Consider the following 24,951-nt stretch of genomic DNA (forward strand, 5'->3'; position numbering starts at 1 on the left):
AACACTTAACATACCTCATACATCAAATTGACCCAGGAACATCATCTCTGTTCCTCACAAATGAACATAACAGGAGGGTTAACAATGTATTTATTTCAATTTATTTCTAATATAAGTCGCTGCGGAGTATAAGTCGCACCCCTTGCCAAACTATGAAAAAAAGGGCGACTTATAGTCCGGAAAATACGGTATTTATGGTTAAAATCTGGACTCTGGAGAGACGTTTGTTTAAATTCGTGTGGCAGAATAATATTTTTCAATGCTGTATTTATAGGTAAAACAAAATAAACCTCAAGGGAAAGAATCCACTTACAATAAAATGCAAAGACAAAAAACTTTTAATTTAAATAGAAGGGAAAAAAATGAACCACATAAAAAAACTTTACAGAACATTGAGATAAACTTCTTAAATAAAAGACAACCCCCATCCAAAAAAAGGTGTATGATACAGAATGTGCAAAAAAAAAAAAGGTATTCATTCCACTTAACTGCAGGTTTCAGTGTGAAGAACGTTTCTCCTTTCTGATGGGTAAACTCAAAAATCCCTCCCCAAACTGCAGCATCGGATGGGAGGAAAAATCCCCCAAAGCCCAATAATAAAATAGATTTATATTTTAAATATATATTCATATAGCAAACATGCTGTACATCAGTTCAAAGATTAGAAGTCCCTTTTTTTCACACCAGCGTCTATCAGCTTGTGCTTCCCTGACTTCCAGCAAAGACGGGGGAAAAAACCAAGATCGCCACTCTGCTGCTAAATGGAGTGAAAACCGCTGATCAACAAGTTTGCTTTTCCTGAGTTGTGGGGTTATAAAAATGTTCAGCGAGGGATGTAAATGTTGAGGAAAATCTATTTTTTTGTGCACTTTTTTGTTTTTAAGCAGGGAGAAGAAAAAAAGCCAAAACTTTGCAATTGTATAACCCGAACAGCTCAAGGAACAATTTTGTTTCAACCTGGAGGAAATGGCATCTATCATGTGACCTCAAAAAGGAAATTCATTTCAAAACAAAAGACTGTGTCAAAATAAAAGTCCAGCTATTTTTTTAAGGTCCCTAGAAAACTATCTGGCGATTAGGATTATGGCACAATGTTGCTCTCCAGACAACAGAGGGACGAAACCTCAACAGCCAGGAGAACAGGAGGCAAACATCTGTTGGGATTGACCGCTTCTCCTTCTTTTTTTGTTTTTGTTTAAGCTTCACACACACAAAAAAAAAACACTGAAAGTGCTTGCTTTTCACAGTGGTCAGAGTGCAAAAACAAGACGCTTCAAGTGACGCTTCCAGTTGTACGAGGAGCTTGGGAACAGACAACCGCCATACAAAAGGAGGAAGGAGACTGGTGAAAAGTGGACAGAAAAGGCAGATACTCTATTCAAAACACAACAGCACACCCCCATATGGACAAACCCTGACACCTGAAAGACAAAACAAATCCAATAAATATTCCACCTTTTGCTCATTTCCAACTAAAACGCTGGATGTGGGCGTAGACAGCAGTTGTAGTGGGTGTAGTAGTATTGTAGCAGGAGATGCAGAGGCAGTAGTGCGGGAATGGGAATTGGGGGGAGGGGGGGGGGGCTGAACAGAGAAACGTAACTGCACATCTTCATCTTAGAAGGACTCCAGAGTTTTCAAGTAAACTGAAACAAAAAAAAAGGACATTCTGATGACTGGATAAGGCTTCTTTCAAAACACTCCCACTTTAAGAAGTTTGTGATCAACACAACGTTCATTTCGCCGGCCAGAGTTCCCTGTAAACCAGCGGGTCAAACTCCACCCGCGGGCCTGAATCAGGAGTTTTCCAGCTGGAGGAAAAGGCTGTTCGGAGGAGGAAAAGACAAAAACAGGAAGTAAGGACAAGCCTGGACTGCTCTTTAACTTCTTGATGTGCTGGACTTAGATTAGAAGGTTCTAAATGTTCCGCAGAGGCAGAGTGGATCCTCTCTGAATGGGGGGGGGCGGGGGTGCTGTAGACATCCGCTGCAGAACGGCGTTCTCCGAAAAAAGAAACCGTCCTGATGCTGAAGCTCACTGATGCGTGGACCGCTCATCCTGGTCACCGTCCTACAACCGTCCAGCTGTCTGTAGAGAAGAGGAGTGTCTTTGAAGAGGAGCGTTCATGCCGTCAACTTTGCCTGTCAAAGGAAGGACTTTGGGATAATCAGGTTGGCGAAAAGCGTTGGCGTTCTGTCAGACACTCGTTTTGGGATCAAAGCAGAGAGTTTGATTCCAGTTCCGCGGCGACTCTGGGGGACTCGCAGACTCAGTGCAGGTGATCGAGTAAAGGCAGCTCCGTGGATCCGTCTCTGGTGGCGAGGGGGTCCCGCGCAGGCGTCAAAACCAAGTCAGCGGTCTGAGTGGCTCCTAGAGGATCCTGTGCTGCACTGGCCTCTAGGGGGGGCACAGAGGTGGTGGGCTGGAACAGAAACAAGAATGTAGTTTAGGAAAAGTCTAAAACAGAATCCCTAAATATACAGTAGAATTAGACCTTATTTCCTACCAAAACACATCTGTTACATGAGTGGTGGTTTTATTGTTATTTCCACTAAAGTTGGAAAAAAATGTCTACTGCAAAATCTGTTGTCAGTTTAAAGGATTGTGTGTTTTCTAGTCGTTACAGTCTTTTTTATTTAGATGTTGCCGTGTCTTTGATCCTCTCGTCGTCTATCTACCGTAACTGTAGTCAGTAAAACTTTCAGGATGGTATAACTGGGGAAAATGGTTTCAGGATATGTTGTGTGTGAGATTGTTTAAAGTCATAAATATAATTTCTATCTTTCAAAATCTTTGTGCTTCCATCTGCTGTGTTTTGATTGCTTTTTCTAAATGAAGGTATAAAGATATTATTGTAATTTTCATTCATCCAGTAAAAAGAGCAACCATTCAGAGATCATAAAACAGTAAGAACTGTGGTCCCATCTGTGAATGGAGTCGGATTGGATCGCCACCCAAGTACCAATTTCCATCCCCAACTCTAAAAGTTCAGGCTTGGTTATTCTGAACACGCAGGCTGATGTTTGTCTGCCCGTTCCTGTCGAGTGCTGCAAATCAAAACAGCCAAAACGGGACAAACAGAAAGGAAACAGTCCAGCCGCCTGAGGAGGAAATGGCTGAATTGCTGCTGCTGCAGATTGTCTTTTTCAGATCACCTCTGCCTTTATACCTTTGATAACAGACTACAGTTGGAAGCAGGTTCCAGGCTAGCGCCTTTACCTGTGTGCGAACGGTCAGCACAGGCCCCGCCTCCACCTCCGCTGGTCCGTTAAAGCCCTTCCTGCTGGAGAAACTCCACTTGCTGAAGTGACCCTCGTAATGCAGTCCGCCGCAGTGTGCTAGGCCAGCCCGCTGGCCCGCCCTGTGCCCTGAGTTGTCCAGGAGAGCCGCCGGACAGAAGCGCTCGGGGCCCGGAAGAGGGGGAGGAGCCACAGAGGTGCTGAAGGACAGCTGTGAGGAGGAGAGCTGCTGGCCCAGCAGCCCCTGGATGGAGGACGTCCGCTGTAGAGAGGAGAGCAGGCTGGCCTCCATCCGGCCCTCCGACTGACTGAGCAGAGCTAAGGGGAGGTGCTGCGGGTGGTGCGGCCAGCTTTGGGTGAGGCCTGCAGGGTGATCTGAACCTAGAATGACAGAAATAGATTTTTAAGGTCTTTAGTCAAAAGAAATATGTCTCCTAGCATTTAAATGTTCACTCACTCATGGAGGGCTGCACACTCGTGATGTGAGGCTGGGGAATGCTGGAGGCCGGAGTCATCTGTGAGACGTGGGCTGCTGGGTTGGCGGGGACGGAGGCGGAGCCTCCGCCACAGTCGGAGTCCTCGATGTTTCCTCCGCTGTTGCAGCCGGCGCCGCAGCCTTTCTGCAACCTGCACACAAATGTATGTGAGCTCCGTATCTGGAGGGAACGCGGGCAGACGCCTGCTCGATGTTCGGTGGGCATACCTGTCCCAGCTGCTGATGAACCAGGTGTAAATGTTGTGTGGACTGACCGGCCCTCCCCACACTGACCGCAGCTGGCCGTGCCCCCCAGCATAGGAGGTGGTGAGGGGGGACACGTAGATGGGGTAGCCGATGGGCTGGTCGCACGAGGAGTTGATCATGTTCCTCAGGGCCTGTTTGGCATTCTGGATGCTCCCGCGCTCTGGGTTGCGGTTCCGCAGAAAAACCAGCTCCTGCTGCTGCCCCGCCCACAATCCACGCACGCATTCTCTGTTCACCTGTAAGGGGCATGACAGCGAACAGTCAGGGATGATCAGAATGTGATCAGTAAGCAGCTTCAACCAAGGACCGACCTTGATGACCCTGAAGCTGAGGAACCTCTTGTTGAGCATGATGATCTTGTACTCGTCGCTGCCGTCATCCATGATGTGGCGCAGAGCTAGCAGCGAGGGCATGTTAGCCAGAATAGCACTGCGCCACACGGGGTCGCCCTCGTGAGAGATCAGCATCTTCTCCTCGTTGGCAGTGATGGCGTCATACAGGACCATGGGGTCTTCGTATTCATCCGGAGACGTGAAGTGGTCCTAGAAAGAACAAGATCAGTCAGCAAGTTTCTCAATCGTCAGCATTTCAACTTTTCTGCTTGTAAAGCTCCACCTGATGAAGTTTCAGGGACATTCTCACTCCTGGAGCCACCACCCGGTTTAACAGGTCCATGTCCGCAAAAACCCACTCATCACGGGGAGACGTGATCCGGAAGTCCCCTTTGAAGAGAGCGTGCAGACCGTAGAGAAACGGCTCCAGACTGCCAAAGGAGAAACAAGAAGTGGTAAAAACGCTGACAGGCATAGAGTGGACTGCAGAGACAGAGCGGTGTGGTGGAAACCTCGCAGACATGCTGTGGGAGGCTGTGCCCAGAGCTCTCCTTCCCAGGATGCAAAGCCCAAAGCAGAGGTTGACGAGGGGGGAATCTCTCTCATAAGGCACCGGCTGCAACAAAACAACAGAAAATGCTTTTTATTTTGGGGTTTATAGACTTATAATAGAATAAAAGTAACATTGTCGGGTAAAATTTTGTGTTTTGTTTTAAAACAGAAAAAAAAAAATTTAGTTCTGAGATCAAAAGATAATCCACTAGATTGCTTTTATTCTGAAACCTGAGTGTGAGCTGCTCTAACCGTCTGACGCCTGCTGTTACAGTACTGAATCCAGTCCAGGTAAACCATGCAGAAGGAGGACAGGGTGATGCCAGAGGCTCTGTGGTCGTAGTCCTCATCGATGTTCAAGTTAAAGGTGGGGTCACTGTCCACATAATTAGGACCCAGACAAGGCCGCAGCGCCTCCTGAACCGTCTCGTTTTCCAGCCACTCCTCCAGCTTTGAGGAGCGGCTCACGTAGTAGATGATGCTCTGTTAGAAGAAAAGAAAAAAAAAGGACATTAAAGGCCCACTCCGATGTTTTTCTGATGATGGAGGACATACAGTTATGACAGAAATTTGAGCCTGAAATTGTATTTCTGAATATTTTTGTGTTCAAGTTGAGATACGAATACGAGATACGAATTTCTAATGAACTCCTGCCGCTCTGCAGAAACTATGTCCTAGAAAACAACACAGGTTTTGGGATTTTGTCTAAGAAACAACACAATCATAATAAAAATCGCACTGGGAACACTTTGAAAATTGGTCAACCGATGACCCAAGTGGGTCTTCAAACCGTTTGCCTTCCCCGTGGTGGGATTTCTCTTTGCAGCTACGCACCTTGACGTAATAGGTGATGAGGATTTTCCTAAGGTCAAAGACCTGCAGCATGGAGGCGGCGTTGTTGTCGCTGATGCTGTATCCCTCCAGCACATACTTGGTGGCGGCGACCTCCCAGGCCAGCCAGCGCTGCCCAAAGGCGGCGTTGAAAGACAGCATATGGGGAAGATGACCCGGTTCACAGCAGCAGCAGCCCTCATCCTCCTCCACCCCTTCTGTGATGGCCTCCACCTCCCTCTGCTGACAGTAGGTACCTAATAAAAAACACAAAAATGGATGAAATCTGTCCATTTTACGATTGCTTTGAATGCTCTGGTCATTTTAAGCTCACGCCGACCTCTGAACTCCAGGCCCCTCAGCTGAAAGGTGACCAGGCCGTTTCCGATTTCAATGATGTGCACCAGAGCGTTGAGGTAGTCGGAGGCCAGGATGAAGCAGTCGCCCGTGCTGTAGTTCCCCCAGCGTCCCAGCAGCAGGTCTCCACACAGACTGTGCTGCAGGGAGCGCGTCAGGTGCTCATAGAAAATAGAGTTTAAGTTGTTGTCGTCAGCACCTTTACGGGGGGAAAAAAAGGAAGAATCATCTATGAAACTTAAAACCTCCACAAAATAAAAAAAATCAGACGTAAAAGAAAAGCAGGACAAACCTGGGTTTCTGTCCAACTGAGTGGCCAGTCTGGTGTTCGAGTGATCAACCCTCTTAGTGCTGCAAACACAAACAAAAGTTAGCGTTTAAGGAACCACATTTGAGATTGAATGAGCGCTGCCTTCACACACTTGTAATCCCGCTCCCAGAATTTGACGGGTCTGGTGTAGGACGTGACGAACACGGCGCTGCCTAACACGGGGTTGAGAGGGGTGGAGATGACAGCGGAGAAGATGGCCTGGACGAAAAGTACGGCAGAGTCTGGAACAGGAGCAGGTCAAGGAAACTCCAGAAACAAAGATTCACAACAAAGGAGACCCTCTAGGCCAGTTCCTTGTCTTAAATCTTACAGCTACAGTTTCAGAAATCTGTTTATGTGTTTTCAGTAAACAGATGGAGTAATGGAAGGATACGGGGCACGGCAAAGGGTTGAGCGAAAGCATGAAAGGCCGAACCCCAGGTGATCTGCCAAGGAGCGATGTACGTCAGCACGAAACGCAGCTTGTACAGCAAGTCCCACATCTGAAAAGCACAAGATACGAGGAAGAAATGACAACCTAATGCTACTCTGACAGTACATCCCTTAAAATGAAGCTAAATATCTTTGCGGGGCTCCAACCTTGCTGAAGAGAATGGACATGAAGTAGTAGTCGATCAGGAAGGTCTCCGAGAATTGTGGGTAGTCAAAGTGAAAGAAGAGCGCGGTGAAGCACAGCGTGACGTACTGCTGCGACGGAGTACAGAAGGACGAACGCAGCAACTTCATGCCCGCCACTGAGATGAAGAACGCTCGGCTGCTGTGGGACAGAAAAAAAAAAACACAGAGACTCTAGAAACGGCCGGTTTGTCATTCCTCTAAATTGTTTTGCATAACAAATAGCTAACAATGCTGTTAATGAAGTCTTTTTGAATTCAAGTGCAAAAAAACATCCTTATTTACAGAAAATGTGATTTGTCTGAAATGTTTGAATCACCTAAAAGAAAAGCAAACAAACAGGAACTCACTAGATGTCGAGCTCTTTGTGGCTCTGTCCGACTGTCCGGGCTTCCGTTGTTAGGGAGTTCAGAACCACAGCGGGGTAGATCAGGTATTTCTCCACACACTGGAGCCACGCGTACAGCTTTTCAAACCACATCAGCTGAGCGGCATCTAAGGAAAGTGACCTCACACGAGTCAGTTTTCAAATGAAAAGCTTTTGGTACTTTGAAAATAAACTCAAAATGTTCTTGAGATATCCATTAGAGGTGTGTCCTTAGTGAAGTTAACATGCTGCAGAGCTACGAACCAGCTCTTTGCTGGATTCTGAGGGAAGATAATCACTGCAACGCTTACCTCGGACCTCGAACTGGCTGTACTCTTTAGCTCGGAGCACAGGGTGAGCTAGGCAAAACCACGGCAGCTGTTTGCGGAGCTGAGGCAGCAGATAGTGGGTGATGAAGCCCACCACTCCAGCCAGGGTGTACAGGACAAAGCTGAGAGCGGGCTGCAGGTCAACGAGAGAAACATCTGTGTTGAAAATTCATGCGCAGAGTGAAGATCAGGAGAGGAAAGTCCGGATCACACGCCCACTGACCTGGAGAGCGATGAAAACTGTGCTGGCACTGATGGCAAACGTGATCACAGCCATGAGGGGACACATGACCAGGTCTGAGTGAAGAATCTCACTCTGCACAGAGAAGTTCCACTTAAAAACTGCTGGGGAATAGAATCCCAGTCAACGTAGGCATGAAATCTTTACCACTGAGTTACGCAGCTTCTCGGGGAGGGGGTCCTTGATCTCAACGGGAGGTTCTTCTGGTGTTCTGTTCTCCAGTTCTGGGAATAATTTAGACCGGACAAGTGACCTAGTTTAAAGGAAAGAAGAAAAAAAAGGGTGAAAACGATGAAACTCTGGATGGAAGACTTGATTTCCAGGTTGAGACTTGAAAGAATCAGCAGGATGTGACTTCTGATGTGTGAAGGTCATTCTCAAACCCTCAAGAGTTTCTAAGAGAAATAGTCCAAATACTAGTAAACTGCTGCCACGGCTACCAGATCTGCTCTAATAAATGTGATCTAGAAGCAGTCATTAAAGACCTAATCCGGTGAAAATCGTTTTGACAGTGTTTTCCACATACTTTTGTAGCATTTTTCTCATGATGGAGGACACATATACAGAAAATTAAGATTAAAACTGTTTTTTTACTATTTCTTTATTCAAATCGTTTTAAATCAGAAGAATAAAACCATCGGTTTAAAAATCCTCGGTTTTGTGATGCATATGAGGACTAAAGTCTCCTTTCTCTGCCCAAATTCGGATGCCTCCACTTGCAGACAACTAGATCCATGTACCTCTTCATTTTCCTCGTCTGAGCTGCCATCTGGCTCAAAACTGTACGCCTGGATATCTCCAGTATTGCTCGTTGTTTTTTATTACACTAATGTTAGTTTGGGCTTGTGAGGTGCTGTAAGCTAGCCGGAGGGCGTAAACCTAAGGGTTGATGGGAAATGAGTCAAGGCCAACTCTATGGCTAACTTCTGCGCCAAATGCCCCGCCCACAAGTCATGGGTGAATTTCTAATGAACCACTGCCGTGCTGCAGAAAAAATGTCTTAAAATATGACACAAGCTATTTAATTTTGGCTAAAAACTGCATAGTCCTAATTAATCCACCACTGAGAACACTTTTACAATACAACAAAATATAGTTGGAGTGGGATTTTAAAGACCCACTCCAATGAAAACTGTTTTTTTAAAATGTCCTTGTACTATTTTTGTGATAATGGAGGACATGTATAAAGAAAATTACGCCTACAATTGCATTTCTGAGTATTTCTTCATTCATCTTGTTGTGAATCAGAAGCAAAGGAAAAAATGAAGCTTGAAAACGATTGTATTTGTCAAACACAAGCTCCCTGCTCCACTTCATTCCGATGCATCCACTTGTGAATCAGATGATTCTGTCACAGAGAAAAGATCAGCTTTGGCGCTTTTCTGAAGAATCAGCTGATTTATGTTGATTGCGTAAACACTTCACTACAATAAAGTGCTGCATATCAATGCAAGCCTGCTTTTCTCTGATCTAGAATAAGCTGGAATTACATTCATCGCGTAGTTATGGTACTCGAAAGGAAGTCAACACTGGAGCTAAAGCCTCGATGTTAAAAGGTTAAGGAGGTAGACTTGTTGCATCTATCCATTTCATAAAACAAAGAGAAGCAAAAAAAAACGCTGACCACAGGATGGTTGGATTGCTGCTTTGGCGGCTGAGGTGGTAGGACAAGGCCAAGAGGAGCCCACAGAACACGGAGAACAGAACCGGCACATGGGCGTCTCCCCAAGGGGCCTGAAAGAAAATATTAGTCATTTAAAATAAAAAGTGATCTTATTCTAAAAACTGCCATTCTGCTACACCTACATTGATGGCGCCGAGACAAAACCCATAGAGCAGTGCCGCCACAAGGAGGCTGCGTGCAAGGCTGTACAGAGCGGAGAGCGGGCTGGTTGTAGCTGAGGAGGAATCAGAAAGAATTTCAGGGAAAATAAAAGCGACACAGGCAGACTTTAAGAGATTTGGTGCAAAATAAATGTCCTCACAAACAATTTAAGAGTCGCATTGTCTTTTCGGGGGGAAATCTTACCAGTTCCACCAAAAACATGCATGTCGATCTGCTCAAGCAGACACATCATGAAAGTGTTGACCTGAGGTAGCAGCCCAAACAAGAAAATGACCGGGAAACACAAGGCGAAGACTGTGGAAGAGGAGCAGACAACACAGCTCAGTGATTCCTCTGAACACAGGTCTGGCTGCAAAATCCATACAAGCAGATCCATGAATTATAACTAACCAATGAGCATGTCTCTGACACAGAGCAGGAAGTGTGCAGACAACAAAGTGACACCATAGAGCGAGAAGGGCTGCAGGCTTCCAGAGTGTCCAGAGAAGTCCAAGATCCAGATCATCACGCAGCACAAGCAGAAGTAGACCGGCCGACTGTACACTATGATCCAGTTATGACCCTGCCAGGAAGAAAAACAGCCGTGAAAGATTCACTGGAGCTTCATCGCAACATTTAGTCGTCTCGATGTTAGCCTCCAGCGATCTGGAATGGGGAAACTCACGTGCATGGGAGAGGCAGCATCTGGTTGTACGCTCTAGAAGAAAACAGGAAGTTAAGTGTGAGGAAAACAAGAAAAAAAAAACACTTTTTCCTTTACTTTCAGGCTTTCAATCAGAATCCTGTTTGTTTTATGGTTTAATAACAGTAATAACCAGCACCTCTGAGTATAAAAAACAGGTTTTTTGTATGGTACCTTTAGTAAGGAGTACTGGCAGCTGGCAATGACCAGGCAAAACTGGAAAACCCAGATGTCCCTGAAGAAGCCCTGAAGCAGCAAAAGAAAGCCGAGGAAAGCCACCAAACTGGCCAGAACGACGGCAAACACGTTCTCTCCCACACGCCGGTTCCTGGCAGCCAAAAACAAAAGAATGGATCTTTTTAAAAGGAGAACTCCTGATTCCTTCTCTTTGCATGTGTGCTTCCCCCTAAAGATGAGGGGGAAGCACACATGTTTCGGGCATGTCCCACTGGGCAGAGGCCCCAGTTAAGACTCAGGACATGCTGGAGAGACTACATCTCTTGTCTGGCCTGGGAATGCCTTTGGGTCAGGGGTCGGGAACCTTTTTGGCCGAGAGAGCCATAAACGCCACATATTTTTAAATGTAATTTTGAAAGAGCCATACAATAATGTAGTGTCCCTTTCCCATACTGAAGCACTGAGTCTTAACCTCTTTTAAGGTTCTTTATTCTGGTTACTGCAGACCACAACAAACGCTGTACAATTAATTCAGCAACTCCTGAATCTCTCCAGCGAGATAAAAGCGCTTCTCCCAACTTTATATTCCCCTGCTCCCGCTCCAGCCCTCCCATTTCCCTTATTTGGCCCATAGCTGAACCCCATTGGTCCAAACTACCGAACAACAGGCTGAGTGACAGAACTGAGAGCCAATCAGATCTCTGCTTGATGCGTTTAGTGAACTCCAGAATTTATAACGCGGCCCAACAGCCACCCAGTTAAACTCTATCCGCGACAATATGTTTAAAACTAATTATACAATAAATGTGGGCATTTGATGAAATTTCAACATTTTTAAATGACAATAAACATGTGGATTCTATTTAATAACATTGTAATGCTGTTGCTGATAAATATTTCTCGTGGTGGTTTTGCTGATGGTGTAGTCTGGTTGGTTGATACGTGGTGAGTTTCTGCTTCATGCAGGCGTTGAGACTTTAAACGTGATCGTAGGTCTGAATGTTCTGTAGATGTGAGACAGACGTGGAGCCAAACACACACACCCACGCTGCAGTGAGTGACGGGCAGCGGGTTTTACGTTTTTACAATCCCTGCGCGATTCACCTGCTGGCCGAGCCCACAACCCCCCCACCCCACTCTCTGCTTTCTCCCTCACACATCCCGTCCCCGCATCTGCGCGCTCGTTCTCAGAGACGGGAACGCGCAGTTTTAGGCACGGCAATTCACAGGTTTCCAGTTGGTACAAACTCTGTGAAATAATAGATAATAGTAAACTGATAGTTTTCTCTCCAAGCACCGCTACTACTGCACGCCTCTGGCATCGCATCGCACCCGAGAAGGACTAATGAAAAAAGAAGTATAATTAAAGATTTGTCTGCGAGCCACATGTGACCATCAAAAGAGCCATATATGGCTCGCGAGCCATAGGTTCCCGACCCCTGCTTTGGGTCCACCCAGAGGAGCTGGAGGAAGTGAGTGGGGAGAGGGAAGTCTGGACATCTTTGCATACACTGCTGCCCCCAGACCCAGTCCTAAATGAGTGGAAGACGATGAATGGATGGACGGATGGACGGAGTGTGTGCTTCTTACTTTACAGTAATACATATTTACTAATGTTAACATGTAGGACAAAGATGATATAAAGAAACACAAAATTATATTTTAAGAAAATTAAAACCATAAATCCTTGCAGCTCTGTGTAAAAAACGAAGTCAGTCCTAAACATAGGAAGTGGTTGGGCTCTCTTTGCTGTAACAATTGAAATCAAACGGTTATCATAACCTGAAATTTGTTGATGAAATTCGGCAACATGAAAGGGTTTAGGATCCCTTCTTTTGTAGGGGGGGGGGGGGGGGGGGGTCGAGACCACTGACTGTTTTCGAGAACTGGACTGAGTGACCCTCCCATCCCGCATTCCAAATATGCTCCGATACCTCTTCTTTTTTTTTTTTTTTTTACAAATTCTTGCTAATCCATATTTTTTAATGATATTTTTTCTGCTGTGCAAGTTATTCAACTTATAAAACAACCAATCAGATGCCTGACTAAAAGTTTGGTGGCTGGTGGCCCCCATGTCGGGTGTTTAAAACCAATCACTGCTTACTGACGGTTTCTGGTTCCAACATGGCGGCGTGTATATCGCGGTAAAATGGCGACTAAATGGCCTTTTTTGTTGGAGCTGGATGTAATAAAGTATCTTTGGGTGACATCACACTCACTGGGTCCAGTTCTCATATACATAACTTCAGGTCACAAAGAGATGGAAAACTTTTCTTTTTTAGAATTATTAAGCATAATTCATGCAAGTCTATTTGGTCCTGAAGCTGCAAAACCATCACACTACCACCAACATATTTGACTATTAAATCTGAGACATTTAAATTGAACAATCATCCAAACAAAGTGATACGTAGATGCAGTTTTTTTTTTTAAATGATTGTACATGAACATATTCATCCGTATACAAAGTGTTTTGAACCTGAACTTTCTTACCTGTCCAGTAAAGCCAGAAGAGCCAACCGATCATATCGGACCCGCAGCCACTTTCCGGGTAGCACCCAGAAGCGGTAATACTGTTTGGGTTTGGCTTTCTCCTCAATCATCTGAGTGTTCTCCTGGGACTCTTGCAAAGATTCGTGATCCAGATCGAACTGCAGAAAAGTTTCGGACAGTTATTCCGATGCAGGAATCCTCCAACTTCTAACCACAGTTATAAAAGAATGCTAACCTCAGACATTTCCAGAGGTACCCGCCGCACCTGCATGCCCTGTAGAACCACAGGTCTGGGCTGAAGAACGGACAGAACCGGAGCCCCTTCAGGGACCTCAGTGGATGTGAAGCTAGATGACTGAGACTGCCTCTCTCTTTCCCTGGAAAGAAAGATTTTAGGGCCCATTTTGATCCCTCTCATTACAGGCAACTAAAGAAACTCAAAAGATTTCTTTTGAACTCACTGAACCGGGTCCTCATAGCCGCCTCCAGCTGGTCCGAATGTGTAAGACCTCTTCACTCCTTAACACAACAAAAAGAATACTTAAAACCAAAAAAAAAAGAAGCCTTTTGTTAAACATAAGAAGCACTGTTTAAACATTTAACAGTGTTTAAATATTAGGTGGTTTGTTTTATGAAATGATGAAACTTTCAACAATAAGCCTCTTTTGAGGACATCGACTGGATTTGAATAGATTTGAGCAAAAACTCATCAATGAAATTTAGAAACAAACGTTGAAGATCACATCCTCTTATTCATCTTATTCAGGATAATGTCCCATTCTGCGTTACCTAAAATATGCCAATTCAAAACAGAGCACAGTTTATGATCCAGTCGATCAGCTTTCGGTTGCCTAGCAACTGTACACTTTATAGGCTTAGAATATAATTCTTAAAAAGCAGAATTTTTACAGCTAAACATTTCAGAGTATTTATTAGGGGTGGGAATTTTGAGGCACCTCATGATTCGATTCAGGAGGAAAACGATTACATTATGAAAACATTTTAAATTAATCCTGAATCTGCTTTATTTTTTTTAAATGTTTTCTCTTTACCGCAAGACGCTAGATCAATATTCCTTACCTTCTCCACCAAAATTGCTTTTTTGAGTAAAGACAAGGTCAACATACTAGTTTAACTTGTATAGAGAACATTAAAATCCTGACATGAAAAATATTTCATTTGGTAATCTAAATTCTTTCACTGCATCAGAAAAGCAAAAAAATTCCCCCTGAACTCAAAAACCTTAAATAATATATCGTCCCTTTTCATCATTAGACTAGCTTTGATGGAACTCTACTTAACTCACATCAAGCTAAATGAAAGGTGTCTAGACCACAGTAAACAAACAAATAAAATGCATAACATCAAAAAACAAAAACCAATTTTAGTTGACCATTAACAGAAGTTATAGGAAAACAATAATCTATTGTAAAACATTCTGAGTCCAATGTTTATTTTGTATGGTGCAAATGTGTGTGTTCTTGTGTAGGAACAGGAGGTGATCAACATGCTCAGATACATGTTTGCTGTACTGAGCAGCAGAACAAAAGCTCACTCTGCAGAAACACTTCTATCCATAACCATCTCTTTGCCATTTGAGAAAGAACAGAAAACCCTGCTTATTTACTTTAAATCAGATTCATTTTTTGGTTATCCACTGTTTAAAATTCCTAAAACGATTCGTAATCATTAATGAATCTGAATGTCCATTCTCTTCAAATCAATAATGGATTTTCCCCCCACGCCCCAGTAGTTATCAACTTACCACTTTCATCAAAGAAGTAGTGCACGGCTCCCTCTGACGTGTCGTCAAAGGTGGAGGCCTCGTGGATGCCACTGCGGGGCAGCAGGAGGGAGGAGGCAAACTGCAGAGCGGAGGGCAGGGTGCGGGTGCGTGAATGGGAGGAGGTGCGGGTGCGCTGGAGGTCTTGAAGGCTGCAGGTGAGAGACAGAGAACAGTTCCCATCAGGGCCGACACCACCAGGACGTTGGATGTGTTCATCAAAGCTAAATCTGTTCAGGGTTCATTTAGTTTTGATACAAAGTACAGTTCACCTTTTCCGTTCTCGCCCATTTGGTTTTTAAGTGGAATTTGTGTAGTGAAGGCTTAACAGCCTTAAAACATCTATAATCAAAGTGGAATACTAGACATATAAATTATCCTGCTTCATGGATTTCACCCATCGTGGGTTCTTTTTAGAATGTGACCCTCGTGAAAGACGAGGAAACAATGTGCTACAAAACAAGACAAGTCTTAGTATATGGAATGAATGAGGAGTTCATACCTTGCCATACATGTCCACTATACATGTAAAATCAATTTAAGACAAGTACATTTGTTTATAAAGTAAATCAAAGTTAGATTCTAGTAAAAAGTCAACCATTTCTAGTTAGTTTTTTGTGTTTTTCAGCATTTTCTGCTGATGGAGGAAACATATAAAGAAAATTTAGCTAAAGATTGCATTTCTGAGCACTTTTTCATGTAGGCCTGACGACCCTCAACAATGAAACAACGCGTTTGCTTAATTTCGTCAACACAGGAGAGCGTTTGGTCTCGCTGCCGCACCAACCTGGGAGGGGACCCCATGGTGGATGGAGGCGGCGTAGGGTTGCTTCCGGCGTTGTGTCTTCTGCGGATGGCCTGGGTCCTCTTCACACTGCTGACTGCTTCATGTTTGTTGCCGTCCTCTGACGCCAAAGCTGAGGAGAGATGAGCAGCAGAAAATCAGAGCACATGAAAATACAGAATCAGGTGTGGAGTGCACTTGTTTTTTTGTTTTGTTTTAAACATGTCATGAAAGACAAACACCGACTTAAACTGTGGAACCAACTATTGTTTCTATCTGCAGTCTCTCATTTCTTTTATTGTTTAGATATGCCTACTGAGGCATTATGGATACCCAGGATATGATTTAATCTGACATCAAAGATGACAGAATCAATATACCAAAATCAATATTACTTTATGCACTTCAGAATACAACTTTATTAGCAGCAGAATGTTATGAAAAGATAACAAGAAGCTCTTGGTTCCACAGAGTAAACAAGAAAAAAAGTCACCAGAAAGAAATGAATTTTGTTTTTAACGCCTTATCTCGTTAATATGACTTCAATCGATCGCCACGTATTTTTGTATCAAGAAAATATTATTATGTGGACCTCTGAGCTTTCACAGTAATCAAACTCAAAGCTGAGGAGACCAGAACGATGGCGGCTGGGTGGAAGATGCTTTAGCTTCATAAAACCTACAGAGATTTGAAGTCTTCACATAGATTCACTAACAATGCCATACAGCATCTCTGTTAATGAAAGAACTATGATTACGGCAAAGATTCATTTCGAAAAGCTTTTTACTGAATTTTACTGAAAGCTTTTTACTGATTTATGATTATACTCAGAAAACTGGTAGTTTTCTGAGTATAATCATAAATGTAGAAAAATGTAGGTTGTGTTTTTTTTCTGATGCCAACTGTCCTAGGGGTTGGGGAGCACAGCGTTAAATCACTCACCTCCTCCCACCGCTCCTTCCTCGACCAGTTCTCCTCCCTTCCAGCCCATCTGGTTGCCGGTCCAAGATCCCCCAAGAGAATCCAGCCGATGATAAGTCCCAGAAAAGGCGTCGGTGTGAACGGGCCGGGCTTCCAGATCCGATTTAGACATGGTGAGGGTGCGGGGAGCAGGGGTGGAGGTGGAGGGCATAGTAATGAGAGTAGAGGGCACCGTTGCTGCAGTGCCCTGGCCTCCGCCTGGCCCGTCCATGCTGAGCACCCTGGCGTGAGTCTTAGCACTGGCCGTGCTGGAGGAGCGCTGGGCGGCGCGAGGGTGAGAGGCGCCCGCAGGTCCCAACACGTCCTCCTCTCTGGGGGAGGGCAGCTGAGCGGCGGTGTGGAGAGATGATTTCATTGCAGTGTTGGCAAGGTCTGGAGAGTAGCAGGAGGTAGAGGAGCTGGAGTCGTCGTCATCGTCTGAGCTGAAGCGGTTCTGAGAGCCCAGACTGGACCCAGCACTCACATCGCTGCCATCGTCATCGTCGCTGGAGTCCTCAAACAGACTTTCACTGTAGGCTTTAGCCCCCAGTCGGTTGCGCACTGGGATGTAATCTCTGTGTTGTCTGTGGTTGTGGTGCCGCCTGTAGGAACCACAGTCGAAGCTGCTGCTGCCCGCCCCCGCTCGCCTCCTCGCAGCTTTCCTCCGACCCGGCCTGTGGCCGGAGCTACCGCCGCTGGCCCGCAGCAGCTTCAAGTCTTTGGGGCGCACGACCTGCTGGGTTTGGAGAGTAGGCTGGTCGGAGAGCAGGAAGGGGGTGGAGGATATGGGCAGGGCCGGCTCAGAGCACACCAGGCCCAGGGCCAGCCCTGAAGGCACCGAGTTGGCCTGCCGAGGTGGAGGGAGGGGAGGAAGTGGAGCCCTTCTGTCCAAGTCACAGACTTCTGAACAGCCGCTACTGGAAGGAGAAGAGTTCTGCAGAGGAGGGGGTGGGGCGGTGTCAGAAGGGGCGGGGGGCAAGTCCTCCCCTTCAACAAGGGTCCGGTCTAGTCCCTGACTGATGGAGAAATCTTTGGAGGGGGAACGAAGGAGTACACTGTCCGACAGATTGTCGGTGTCGCTGCCCCCTTGTGCCGCCGTGTCCTCGGTGGTGTGGACTACAGCGGCTCCCGGAGCCGCCGCCTGCTCGTCAGCAGCCTGCGACTGGCTCGCAGAAGGACTTTCAAGCTGCGTGGAGTCCGTTTTCTCGCTGCGGTAGCTGCTGACGGTGCTTAGTGTCTCGCGGTCCGTAGTGGCTCCCCCCGCGCTGAAACAACTGTCTGTGGACCCAGCAGCCAGCGCCACCCTGCTGCGGCTGCCGGGCTGCCCAGAAACCGGCGCGAAAGCCCCCGGGTCAAGGCCCAAACCCAGCAGGTTTTCACTCAGCTCCTCGCTCAAACTGCTCTTTATGAGGGGGCTGAGGGGGGTGTCCCCGAGGCTCTCGGATTCAGCAGAGGGCCCGAATGGAGAATAAGCTCCCAAGCCCTTGCCCTTAGCGTTATGGTGAGAAAGTTGCTCTGGCTGCTCCTCCAACCCTTCCTTCTCACCACCATCTTCTTGACTCGACGGGGAGGGAGGGATCGACAAGCAATCCCCGCCTGACACTCTGACTGCTTCCATCAGACCATGGAGATCTTCTCTCAGTGCAGTGGACACACTGGGAGCCCCTAAGACAAAAACAATGACAACAAACACTGTAAAGTTGTCTTCTTAGGACAAGGAGCAGGAAAAAACAAACAAACGATAAGAAGGGTCTGTGATGTTCATTATAGATTCACTTCAACTGTGAGCGACAGAATGTAAAAATAAAATCCAGGAAATCACATTGAATAATTTTTAAATTATTCATTTGTCTAACGGTGCAGAAAATAAGAACTGAACTCTAACAAACAAGCAGGAATCGTGTTCCTCGCAGACCTTTTACTTCTTCTTTAAGGGATCTTCTATCCTTCACTCATTAACCTGTTTGAACTGGTTATCTGTATAAAAGACACATGTCCACACCCTTAAACAGTCAGACTGCTACCTGTCTACCAGGAACAAGACTGGAATGGACCAATCTCCTGTAAGCAAGCAGCTTAATGAGAAGAGATCAACTGTCAGAGCAATTATTAGAAAATGGAACAAATACAAGATCAAAACAATCTCCCTCCACCTAAAAGATCTCACCTGGTTGGTACTGATAAAAAATTTATGGAAGCTTCCCAGAACCACATGAGGGGACTGATCAATGACCTAATGAAAGCTGGAACCACAGATAGATCATATGGATGATCCAGAGGAGGATCAGGAGAATGTCATTAGAATGTCAGAAACTCTCTGATAAAAACGTCACTGGAGGAAAAAAAAAAAAGCAACAAAGAACAAAGTTACAAGGAGTGGAAACATAATGCTTTGGGGTCGATGTTTTGCAAAGGGGACAGGCTGACTGATCTGTACCAAGGAAAGGATGAATAAGGCCCTATATGGCTAGAGTTTGGGCAAAAAGCTTCCTTCCATCAGTGAGAGCATTGAAGATGAAGCATGGCTGGACCTTCCAGCATGACAATGATCCCAAACGTCACCCAGGCAACAAAGGAGTGGTTACGTAAAAGGAGGTCTAGCTAGTTTCTGGACAGCAATCCAATAGAGAATCTGTAGAGGGAGTTGGAAGTCTGTGTTGTCCAGCAACTACCCCCCCCCCCCCCCCCCCAAATAAATTTTTTTTAAAGAACAACTACAGCTCTTGAGGAGAACTGTATGGAAGAATGGACCAAAAAAGCAGCCAAATTCCTGCAGGAAACAATTGGCCTCTATCGGTGACAACCAGCTTCACATTACAAAGTCAATACCTATTTCCTGCTCCATTATACACATACATTCTTTAAAGATCATAGAATTTTTAAAGAATTCCCTGGATTCTTTTATTTCACATCCATCTCTCACACTTTAAGTGTATCTATGATGAACACCGCTCATCCTTTTAGGTAGGACAGGTAGGACAACTTGCAGAATCAGTGACAGGTAAATATTGTTTGCCACGCAAAGTTGTTTTTTCAGATATGGATGCTGAAACAGCGTGGGAAGTAGCTTACTTATAGCATTCAGGGAACTCTGGCGCACAAGGTCTCGTTCGGCTGATGTCACAATCACATTATTGCATCCTTGTTCGCGCATTAAATCTTTGATATCTGCAATCAAAGGGAAGACTCGGTCAAACAAGAAGTTAGGAATTCAAATAAAGTTCGGTTCAATTTTTTTAAGAATCTAGAAATGAAATGATTCAACATAAATTGAACATCAAAAGGCAGACACTCACTCTTAGGAGCCCCTCCATCATCCACATGGGGCAAGAAATCCTGAAAAATAGATCAAAGCTGTCGTGTAAATCATGTTATATGGTTATGGAAAAAAGAAAGCACTGAGCAACACTTCCCAAATTATTGTATTGAAATCTCTAATTGGTATTCGTTAAGCCCAAAATCCACCGCTCCCCCCCAACATTTTTGCCTGCAGAAACAATGTGATGATCCTCACCGAGACTTGGTTTAGTCCAAACAAGGAATGCTGGGAGCTACATCGCACTGGTGGCGTCGAGTTGACCTTCCGGAAAACAGTCATCTCAACTCCAACGTGACTGTCCCTGAATGAAATAGGGGACAATAATCTCAAAAATTAGTAGTGGCCTAGGACCATGAATACCTTTGTTTTTCCTGTTCGTGTAAGCAGCCAAAGAAAATCCTCCAACCTGTGTTGATTCCCGTCATGAGCTCCTGAACTTTCACCTCCTTCCTCCATCCTCGGGGCATCGGCTGTCAGAGAGGCCTGCTTCTTTTCCACAATCTCTCCAAGGTCAAACATGGCGTGAAGACGGTAGTTCACCACCTTGATGGTGGTGAAAAAAACCGCCACCACAGCCGAGTACACACCAGCCACCACCAGGGTAGGAGGAAGGGCCTAAAAAACATTATAAAAAAAGGATCCTAAGCAGGCTAGATTTAGAAGACAAAAAATCACAAGTGGTTTGATCAAGGGTGGAAAATTTCTGTAGCACTTTTTAAAGGAGTTTAAATTTAGTCCACATCAATAATCATTACAGACCCACTCCAATAACTTGAGTTATATTTAAATGGTGTCAATGGCGTATACTTATATAGCGCTTTTCTACCTACAAGGCCCAAAGTGCTTTACAGTCACATTCACCCAGTCACACACACATTCACACACTGATCGCGGCTCCGCTGCCGAACACAGCCACCCGCCTACCACCAGAGGCAAGGAGGGGTTCAGCGTCTTGCCCAAGGACGCATCGACTCATGGGCGTGCAAGGCGGGAATCAAACCTGCAACCTTACGATCATGGGTCGACCGCCCTACCGCTGCACCACGGTGTTCCCACACATATTTTGATTATGCTTTTTAGACTAAATTTGAACCTAGCATTAGTGGTGCCACAAAAATGACGAACAATATTGGAGCCATCCAGCCGTACAGTTTTGAGCCAGATGCCAGTTAGGATGAGAACTGGACCAGCGGTGTGTGTGAACGAGAGATGGTGCAACCCGGCGTGCGTCTCTCTCTCTCTCCGGCCATATCATCTCCTGAGGGAATTTTCACGTTATGGTGTTTAACGTGTACATCCTTCCCTCGGCCGATGCAGCAGCTGCACGTGAGGCGCTGCACAGCGCAGTGACCAGGGTACAGACACGCCACCCGCAGTCCTTACTGATGATCAGTGAGGGGCTTCAATCACGCCCCCTCTCTGCCACCCTCCCTACATTAAACCAGTATGTGAAGTGCCACACCAGAGAAAATAAGACGATTTCTTTGTTGTTTTAATCTGACGAGCTGTAATTGTACCATCACTTGTGTTTTTTTCTTCTTCTTTGGGCTGCCATGACAAGCGAATTTCTCCCTGTGAGCTAAAAATAAAGTTAGATTCAACTCAGAATGGAAAAGACCAGGGAACTGTGATCCACCCACTGTTTTTTCTACATCACAAATGATAATAATAATAATAATAATAATAATAATAATAATAATAATAATAATAATAATAATAATAATAATAATAATAATAATAATGGATTGGATATATCTTTGCTTTTTCAGATGCTAAAACGCTTACAATGTAAATTCATTATTGATTCACTCCTCATTCATACTTGGTGATGGTAAGGTAGCCAGAGGCGTGGCTGGCAGTGCTCGCCTACGGACCCTCTGACCGTCACCGGGACATACACATCCACCCCCCGGTGGAGCCACACTTGAGGCAAGGAGGGTGAAGTGTTTGGCCAAGGACACAACGACAATTGCCTGGGGGGAACGGGGATCGAACCACCGATCCTTCAACCATTGGCCGAACTGCTCAACCACATAGGTCACTGGAAATGGGGGAAATAGGCTTTTTCTCAAACAGCATTTTTTTTAATCTGCTGCTCATGCACAACAATTTAAATTAAGAGATACCCAGAAATGCAATTTTAAGCTGAATTTTCTTTATACATGCCCTCCATCATGAAAAAAATGGCACAAGAACATATTCAAAACACCAAAAACACATTTTTCTTTGACATGGGTCTTTAAACAGTAATCTATTAACACAAGATGCATCAGGATGTTAAATTCTAAATAATCTGTTTTAGATTTGACATTTTGAGCTCCTTGAGGAACATCTAATGACTAGAACTACCATGGAAAACCATTAAAATCTGTATTGATGGCTAACAAAGATTTTTTGTTGTTGCACAATTTCATTTAAAAAAAAAAGGTTTGAAATTAGCTTCTGCTCTCTTACCATGTACAGCAGAAAGGGGAACGCCAGTAGAAATATCCATAGATACAAGTGGAAGCAGTTGGAGAACGTGCTCTGATGGGGGTCCACATACCATCCTCCCGTGAGTGAAGCCCACACACCCTGCCTCAGGATCTGGAGAGCTTGGTAGCCCATCTCTGCTCACTGCTTCAACCCAAAGCTGTGATGCTTCCTCCAAGGCTGTGGCCCAAGACACTGCAACGACTGGAGCAACGCCACCATGTGTCTACAGCAGCACCTCCGACAGCATAACGATCCAGACGGTTTCATCAAGCAGGGACAACAGTTGCGAGGCTAAGGAGAATCTTCAGATTTCAGTAGCAGCCGAAAGTTCTTGCGTATCTGCGTGCTGCTGAAGGCACCATTTCTGAACCGACGTGGCTACGCTCTTGCCAGATCCTTGTTGGGGAGCCAGGGTTGAGATTTTTTGGCACATGGGCATCCCATTGTTATTTTGGAAAAACGTTCATCTGAAGAAAACAAAACAAGAGATCATTTTGAAACCAAAAACTGTTAGAAATGCATTTGGAAAGTTGAGACAATGGCAGCTGAGATTACCATAGAAACCAGATCAATGCAATAAAAGCATGAGTGCCCCTAAACTGACAGCTATTAAATGAGCAGGTTACATAAACTCCTTCAAATATGAATGAATACGTGTTTTGGGTGTCAAATCTAGGACTGCATGACACAAAAACTCCCATCTTTTCACGTCCAGGCCATTGCTGTACGAGCAGGATTGCATTTTCATAGCACTAACAACATTCAGCCAAGCCCAAGGAAATCCCAGAATTCCTGGGGAGTGCAGCTTAGCCACAGTCTCTTTCAGTTATCTAGATAAATTCGGGGGGAAAGGGTGAGGGATTAGCATTCTGCTTGGAACTGAGTGTCAATCGGTGCACATCATCATCTGGAAGCTAGTTTCCAGCGGCCAGGCCCCATATCTATTCTCACCGGTAAAACGTCCACACAGATGGCCGTTTGACGTCCTCATAAACCGCGGTGATCTCCTGGTTGTCCGCCAGTTGCCTGGTCTGTGATGTCAGCTGATGGGAGCCTGGTTCCACCGACATTCGCAGTGATTCGCCCCCCCCCCCTCCTCCCAATACTGTATCCCAGTAGAGCTCACGATTAGCAAGCGCTATCCTGTTTGTTCCATGACCCCTTTCCGCTTCTAGCTTCTCGAAATCTCTAAAAACAGGAACTTTCCGACATAGAGCCTTTACGCTTTCCTCACCAGAACCCCCGACTTCTCCTACCAAGAACATCCGAACTTCCTTTCTTTGATATGAGGAAGGCAGTGTCTGTGTCCTAGAACTGCACAGCTTAGCTTCCCTGTTTATTTGTGCTAGCTAATTCGTCACAACTGCTCTCTGCTTTCTTCAGGTCTTCCATTCTCCTCAGCCCTAAATATGGCAGACACTTATCGGGAGCGTGAGTCCCGAGTCACGGTGTTCAACACCTCATGGTGTCGTTGGTCCAACCAACAAGAATCCGTTTAGAAATCTTACTAACAGCTAGCTCACCAAGTTGCTAGCTGTAGCTAGCTACTACTTGGTTGACACAATCACTTACGTCAGCACGCACGTGATCACGCAGGAAAGAGAGAAAGTTAACAAGTCGATGGCACAGATTTTAATTTAAAAAAGTTTATTTACTATCTATTTACTCAACAAGTAACTATAACTATAATTATAACTATATATATATTCTTTAATTATTCTTATTTTTTTAAAGAAAAGGTTTCGTTATTTTGAGTATTTTAAATGAAAGTTTATCTATGCCTTTTAAAAATAGGAAGCTTTAAGGTCTATTCTCACATTAAAAGAGAATTGAATTAAATAATAAAATCACATTAACGGTCACTAGGTAAAATTTAATTTCATTGTATCACAATATTTTTTTAATGTGAAATTTTAAAGACCCCCTCCAACAAAAAAACTTTTTTTCTGTGTTTTTGACACATATTGCTCGCTGTTTTTGTTGCACTGGTAATGTTAGGTTGGGGTTGTGAGAGGCTGAAAGTATGAAAACAAAGAGATGATGGGAAATGAGGACAGACTTTCTTCGTACCAATGTCAAAACGACAAAAGTTCTTAGATTTTGGCTAAAAACTGCATAAATTTACTTAAAATATCACTGGAAATGCTTTTAAGTCAAATCAAAATAAAATTGGAGTGGAACTTCCACATTCAACACAAAGAGTAACTGCAAATAGTTACTAATTTGACATATAATATGGAAACTTAATAGTAACGCGCTTCGAATTATAAATATAGTTTGATTGATCGACTGATTGAAGCTGTTTTAGAATTAACACTAGCAAACAAAATATATTCAGTTTTATTAAGGAACTACTTGGAAAAGGTAATTACATTTTATTCCTTTATGACAAAACGGGCACAAAAAGAGGACCTTGAACTTTAGCAAAAAGGAAAAAATGTAGTTTTTCTCTTTTTTTTCTATCAAAATTACTTAATTTTTTTTTGGATATTTAAA

At 44.7% G+C, this 24,951-nt stretch overlaps 1 protein-coding gene across 2 annotated transcripts; it reads right to left on the reverse strand.

Annotated features, from left to right (window-relative positions):
- Positions 1-320: 320 nt before the first annotated feature.
- Positions 321-24,031, reverse strand: LOC101165334 (pecanex 3). Of its 2 annotated transcripts, none has more exons than XM_020708857.2 (36): positions 23,407-24,031; positions 22,435-22,922; positions 20,387-20,595; positions 20,176-20,281; positions 19,958-19,997; positions 19,734-19,829; positions 16,644-18,326; positions 15,705-15,834; positions 14,900-15,069; positions 13,596-13,653; positions 13,370-13,511; positions 13,135-13,292; positions 10,639-10,792; positions 10,447-10,479; positions 10,173-10,344; positions 9,966-10,076; positions 9,743-9,834; positions 9,561-9,670; positions 8,084-8,189; positions 7,919-8,011; positions 7,678-7,828; positions 7,350-7,494; positions 6,964-7,138; positions 6,758-6,866; positions 6,476-6,605; positions 6,346-6,404; positions 6,037-6,252; positions 5,700-5,953; positions 5,118-5,348; positions 4,826-4,929; positions 4,597-4,744; positions 4,293-4,523; positions 3,943-4,217; positions 3,697-3,866; positions 3,220-3,620; positions 321-2,422 (listed from the first exon to the last, which is right to left on the reverse strand). In XM_020708857.2, exons 2-36 carry the CDS (start codon positions 22,585-22,587, stop codon positions 2,270-2,272), a joined length of 6,768 nt encoding a protein of 2,255 aa, XP_020564516.1. In that variant the 5' UTR covers positions 22,588-22,922; positions 23,407-24,031; the 3' UTR covers positions 321-2,269. The 2 variants fall into 2 exon arrangements, with proteins under 2 accessions (XP_020564516.1, XP_011481814.1); XM_011483512.3 differs by having other exon boundaries at positions 6,964-7,141.
- Positions 24,032-24,951: the final 920 nt, after the last annotated feature.

The sequence above is a fragment of the Oryzias latipes genome, chromosome 14 (genome assembly GCF_053564925.1).
Source record: "Oryzias latipes strain Hd-rR chromosome 14, Olatipes_Hd-rR_3.1".
Classification (NCBI taxonomy): domain Eukaryota; kingdom Metazoa; phylum Chordata; class Actinopteri; order Beloniformes; family Adrianichthyidae; genus Oryzias; species Oryzias latipes.

What these genes read in the sequence shown, in the direction of transcription:
- LOC101165334 (XM_011483512.3), bottom strand. Translation starts at nt 22,587, where the DNA reads ATGGGCTACCAAGCTCTCCAGATCCTGAGGCAGGGTGTGTGGGCTTCA. An exon ending in TCCCACAGCATGTCTGCGAG is followed by an intron (nt 4,745 to 4,825) that starts GTTTCCACCACA and finishes CTCCTTTGGCAG; the next exon opens with TCTGGAGCCGTTTCTCTACG. An exon ending in TCAGCTTCAGGGTCATCAAG is followed by an intron (nt 4,218 to 4,292) that starts GTCGGTCCTTGG and finishes TGCCCCTTACAG; the next exon opens with GTGAACAGAGAATGCGTGCG.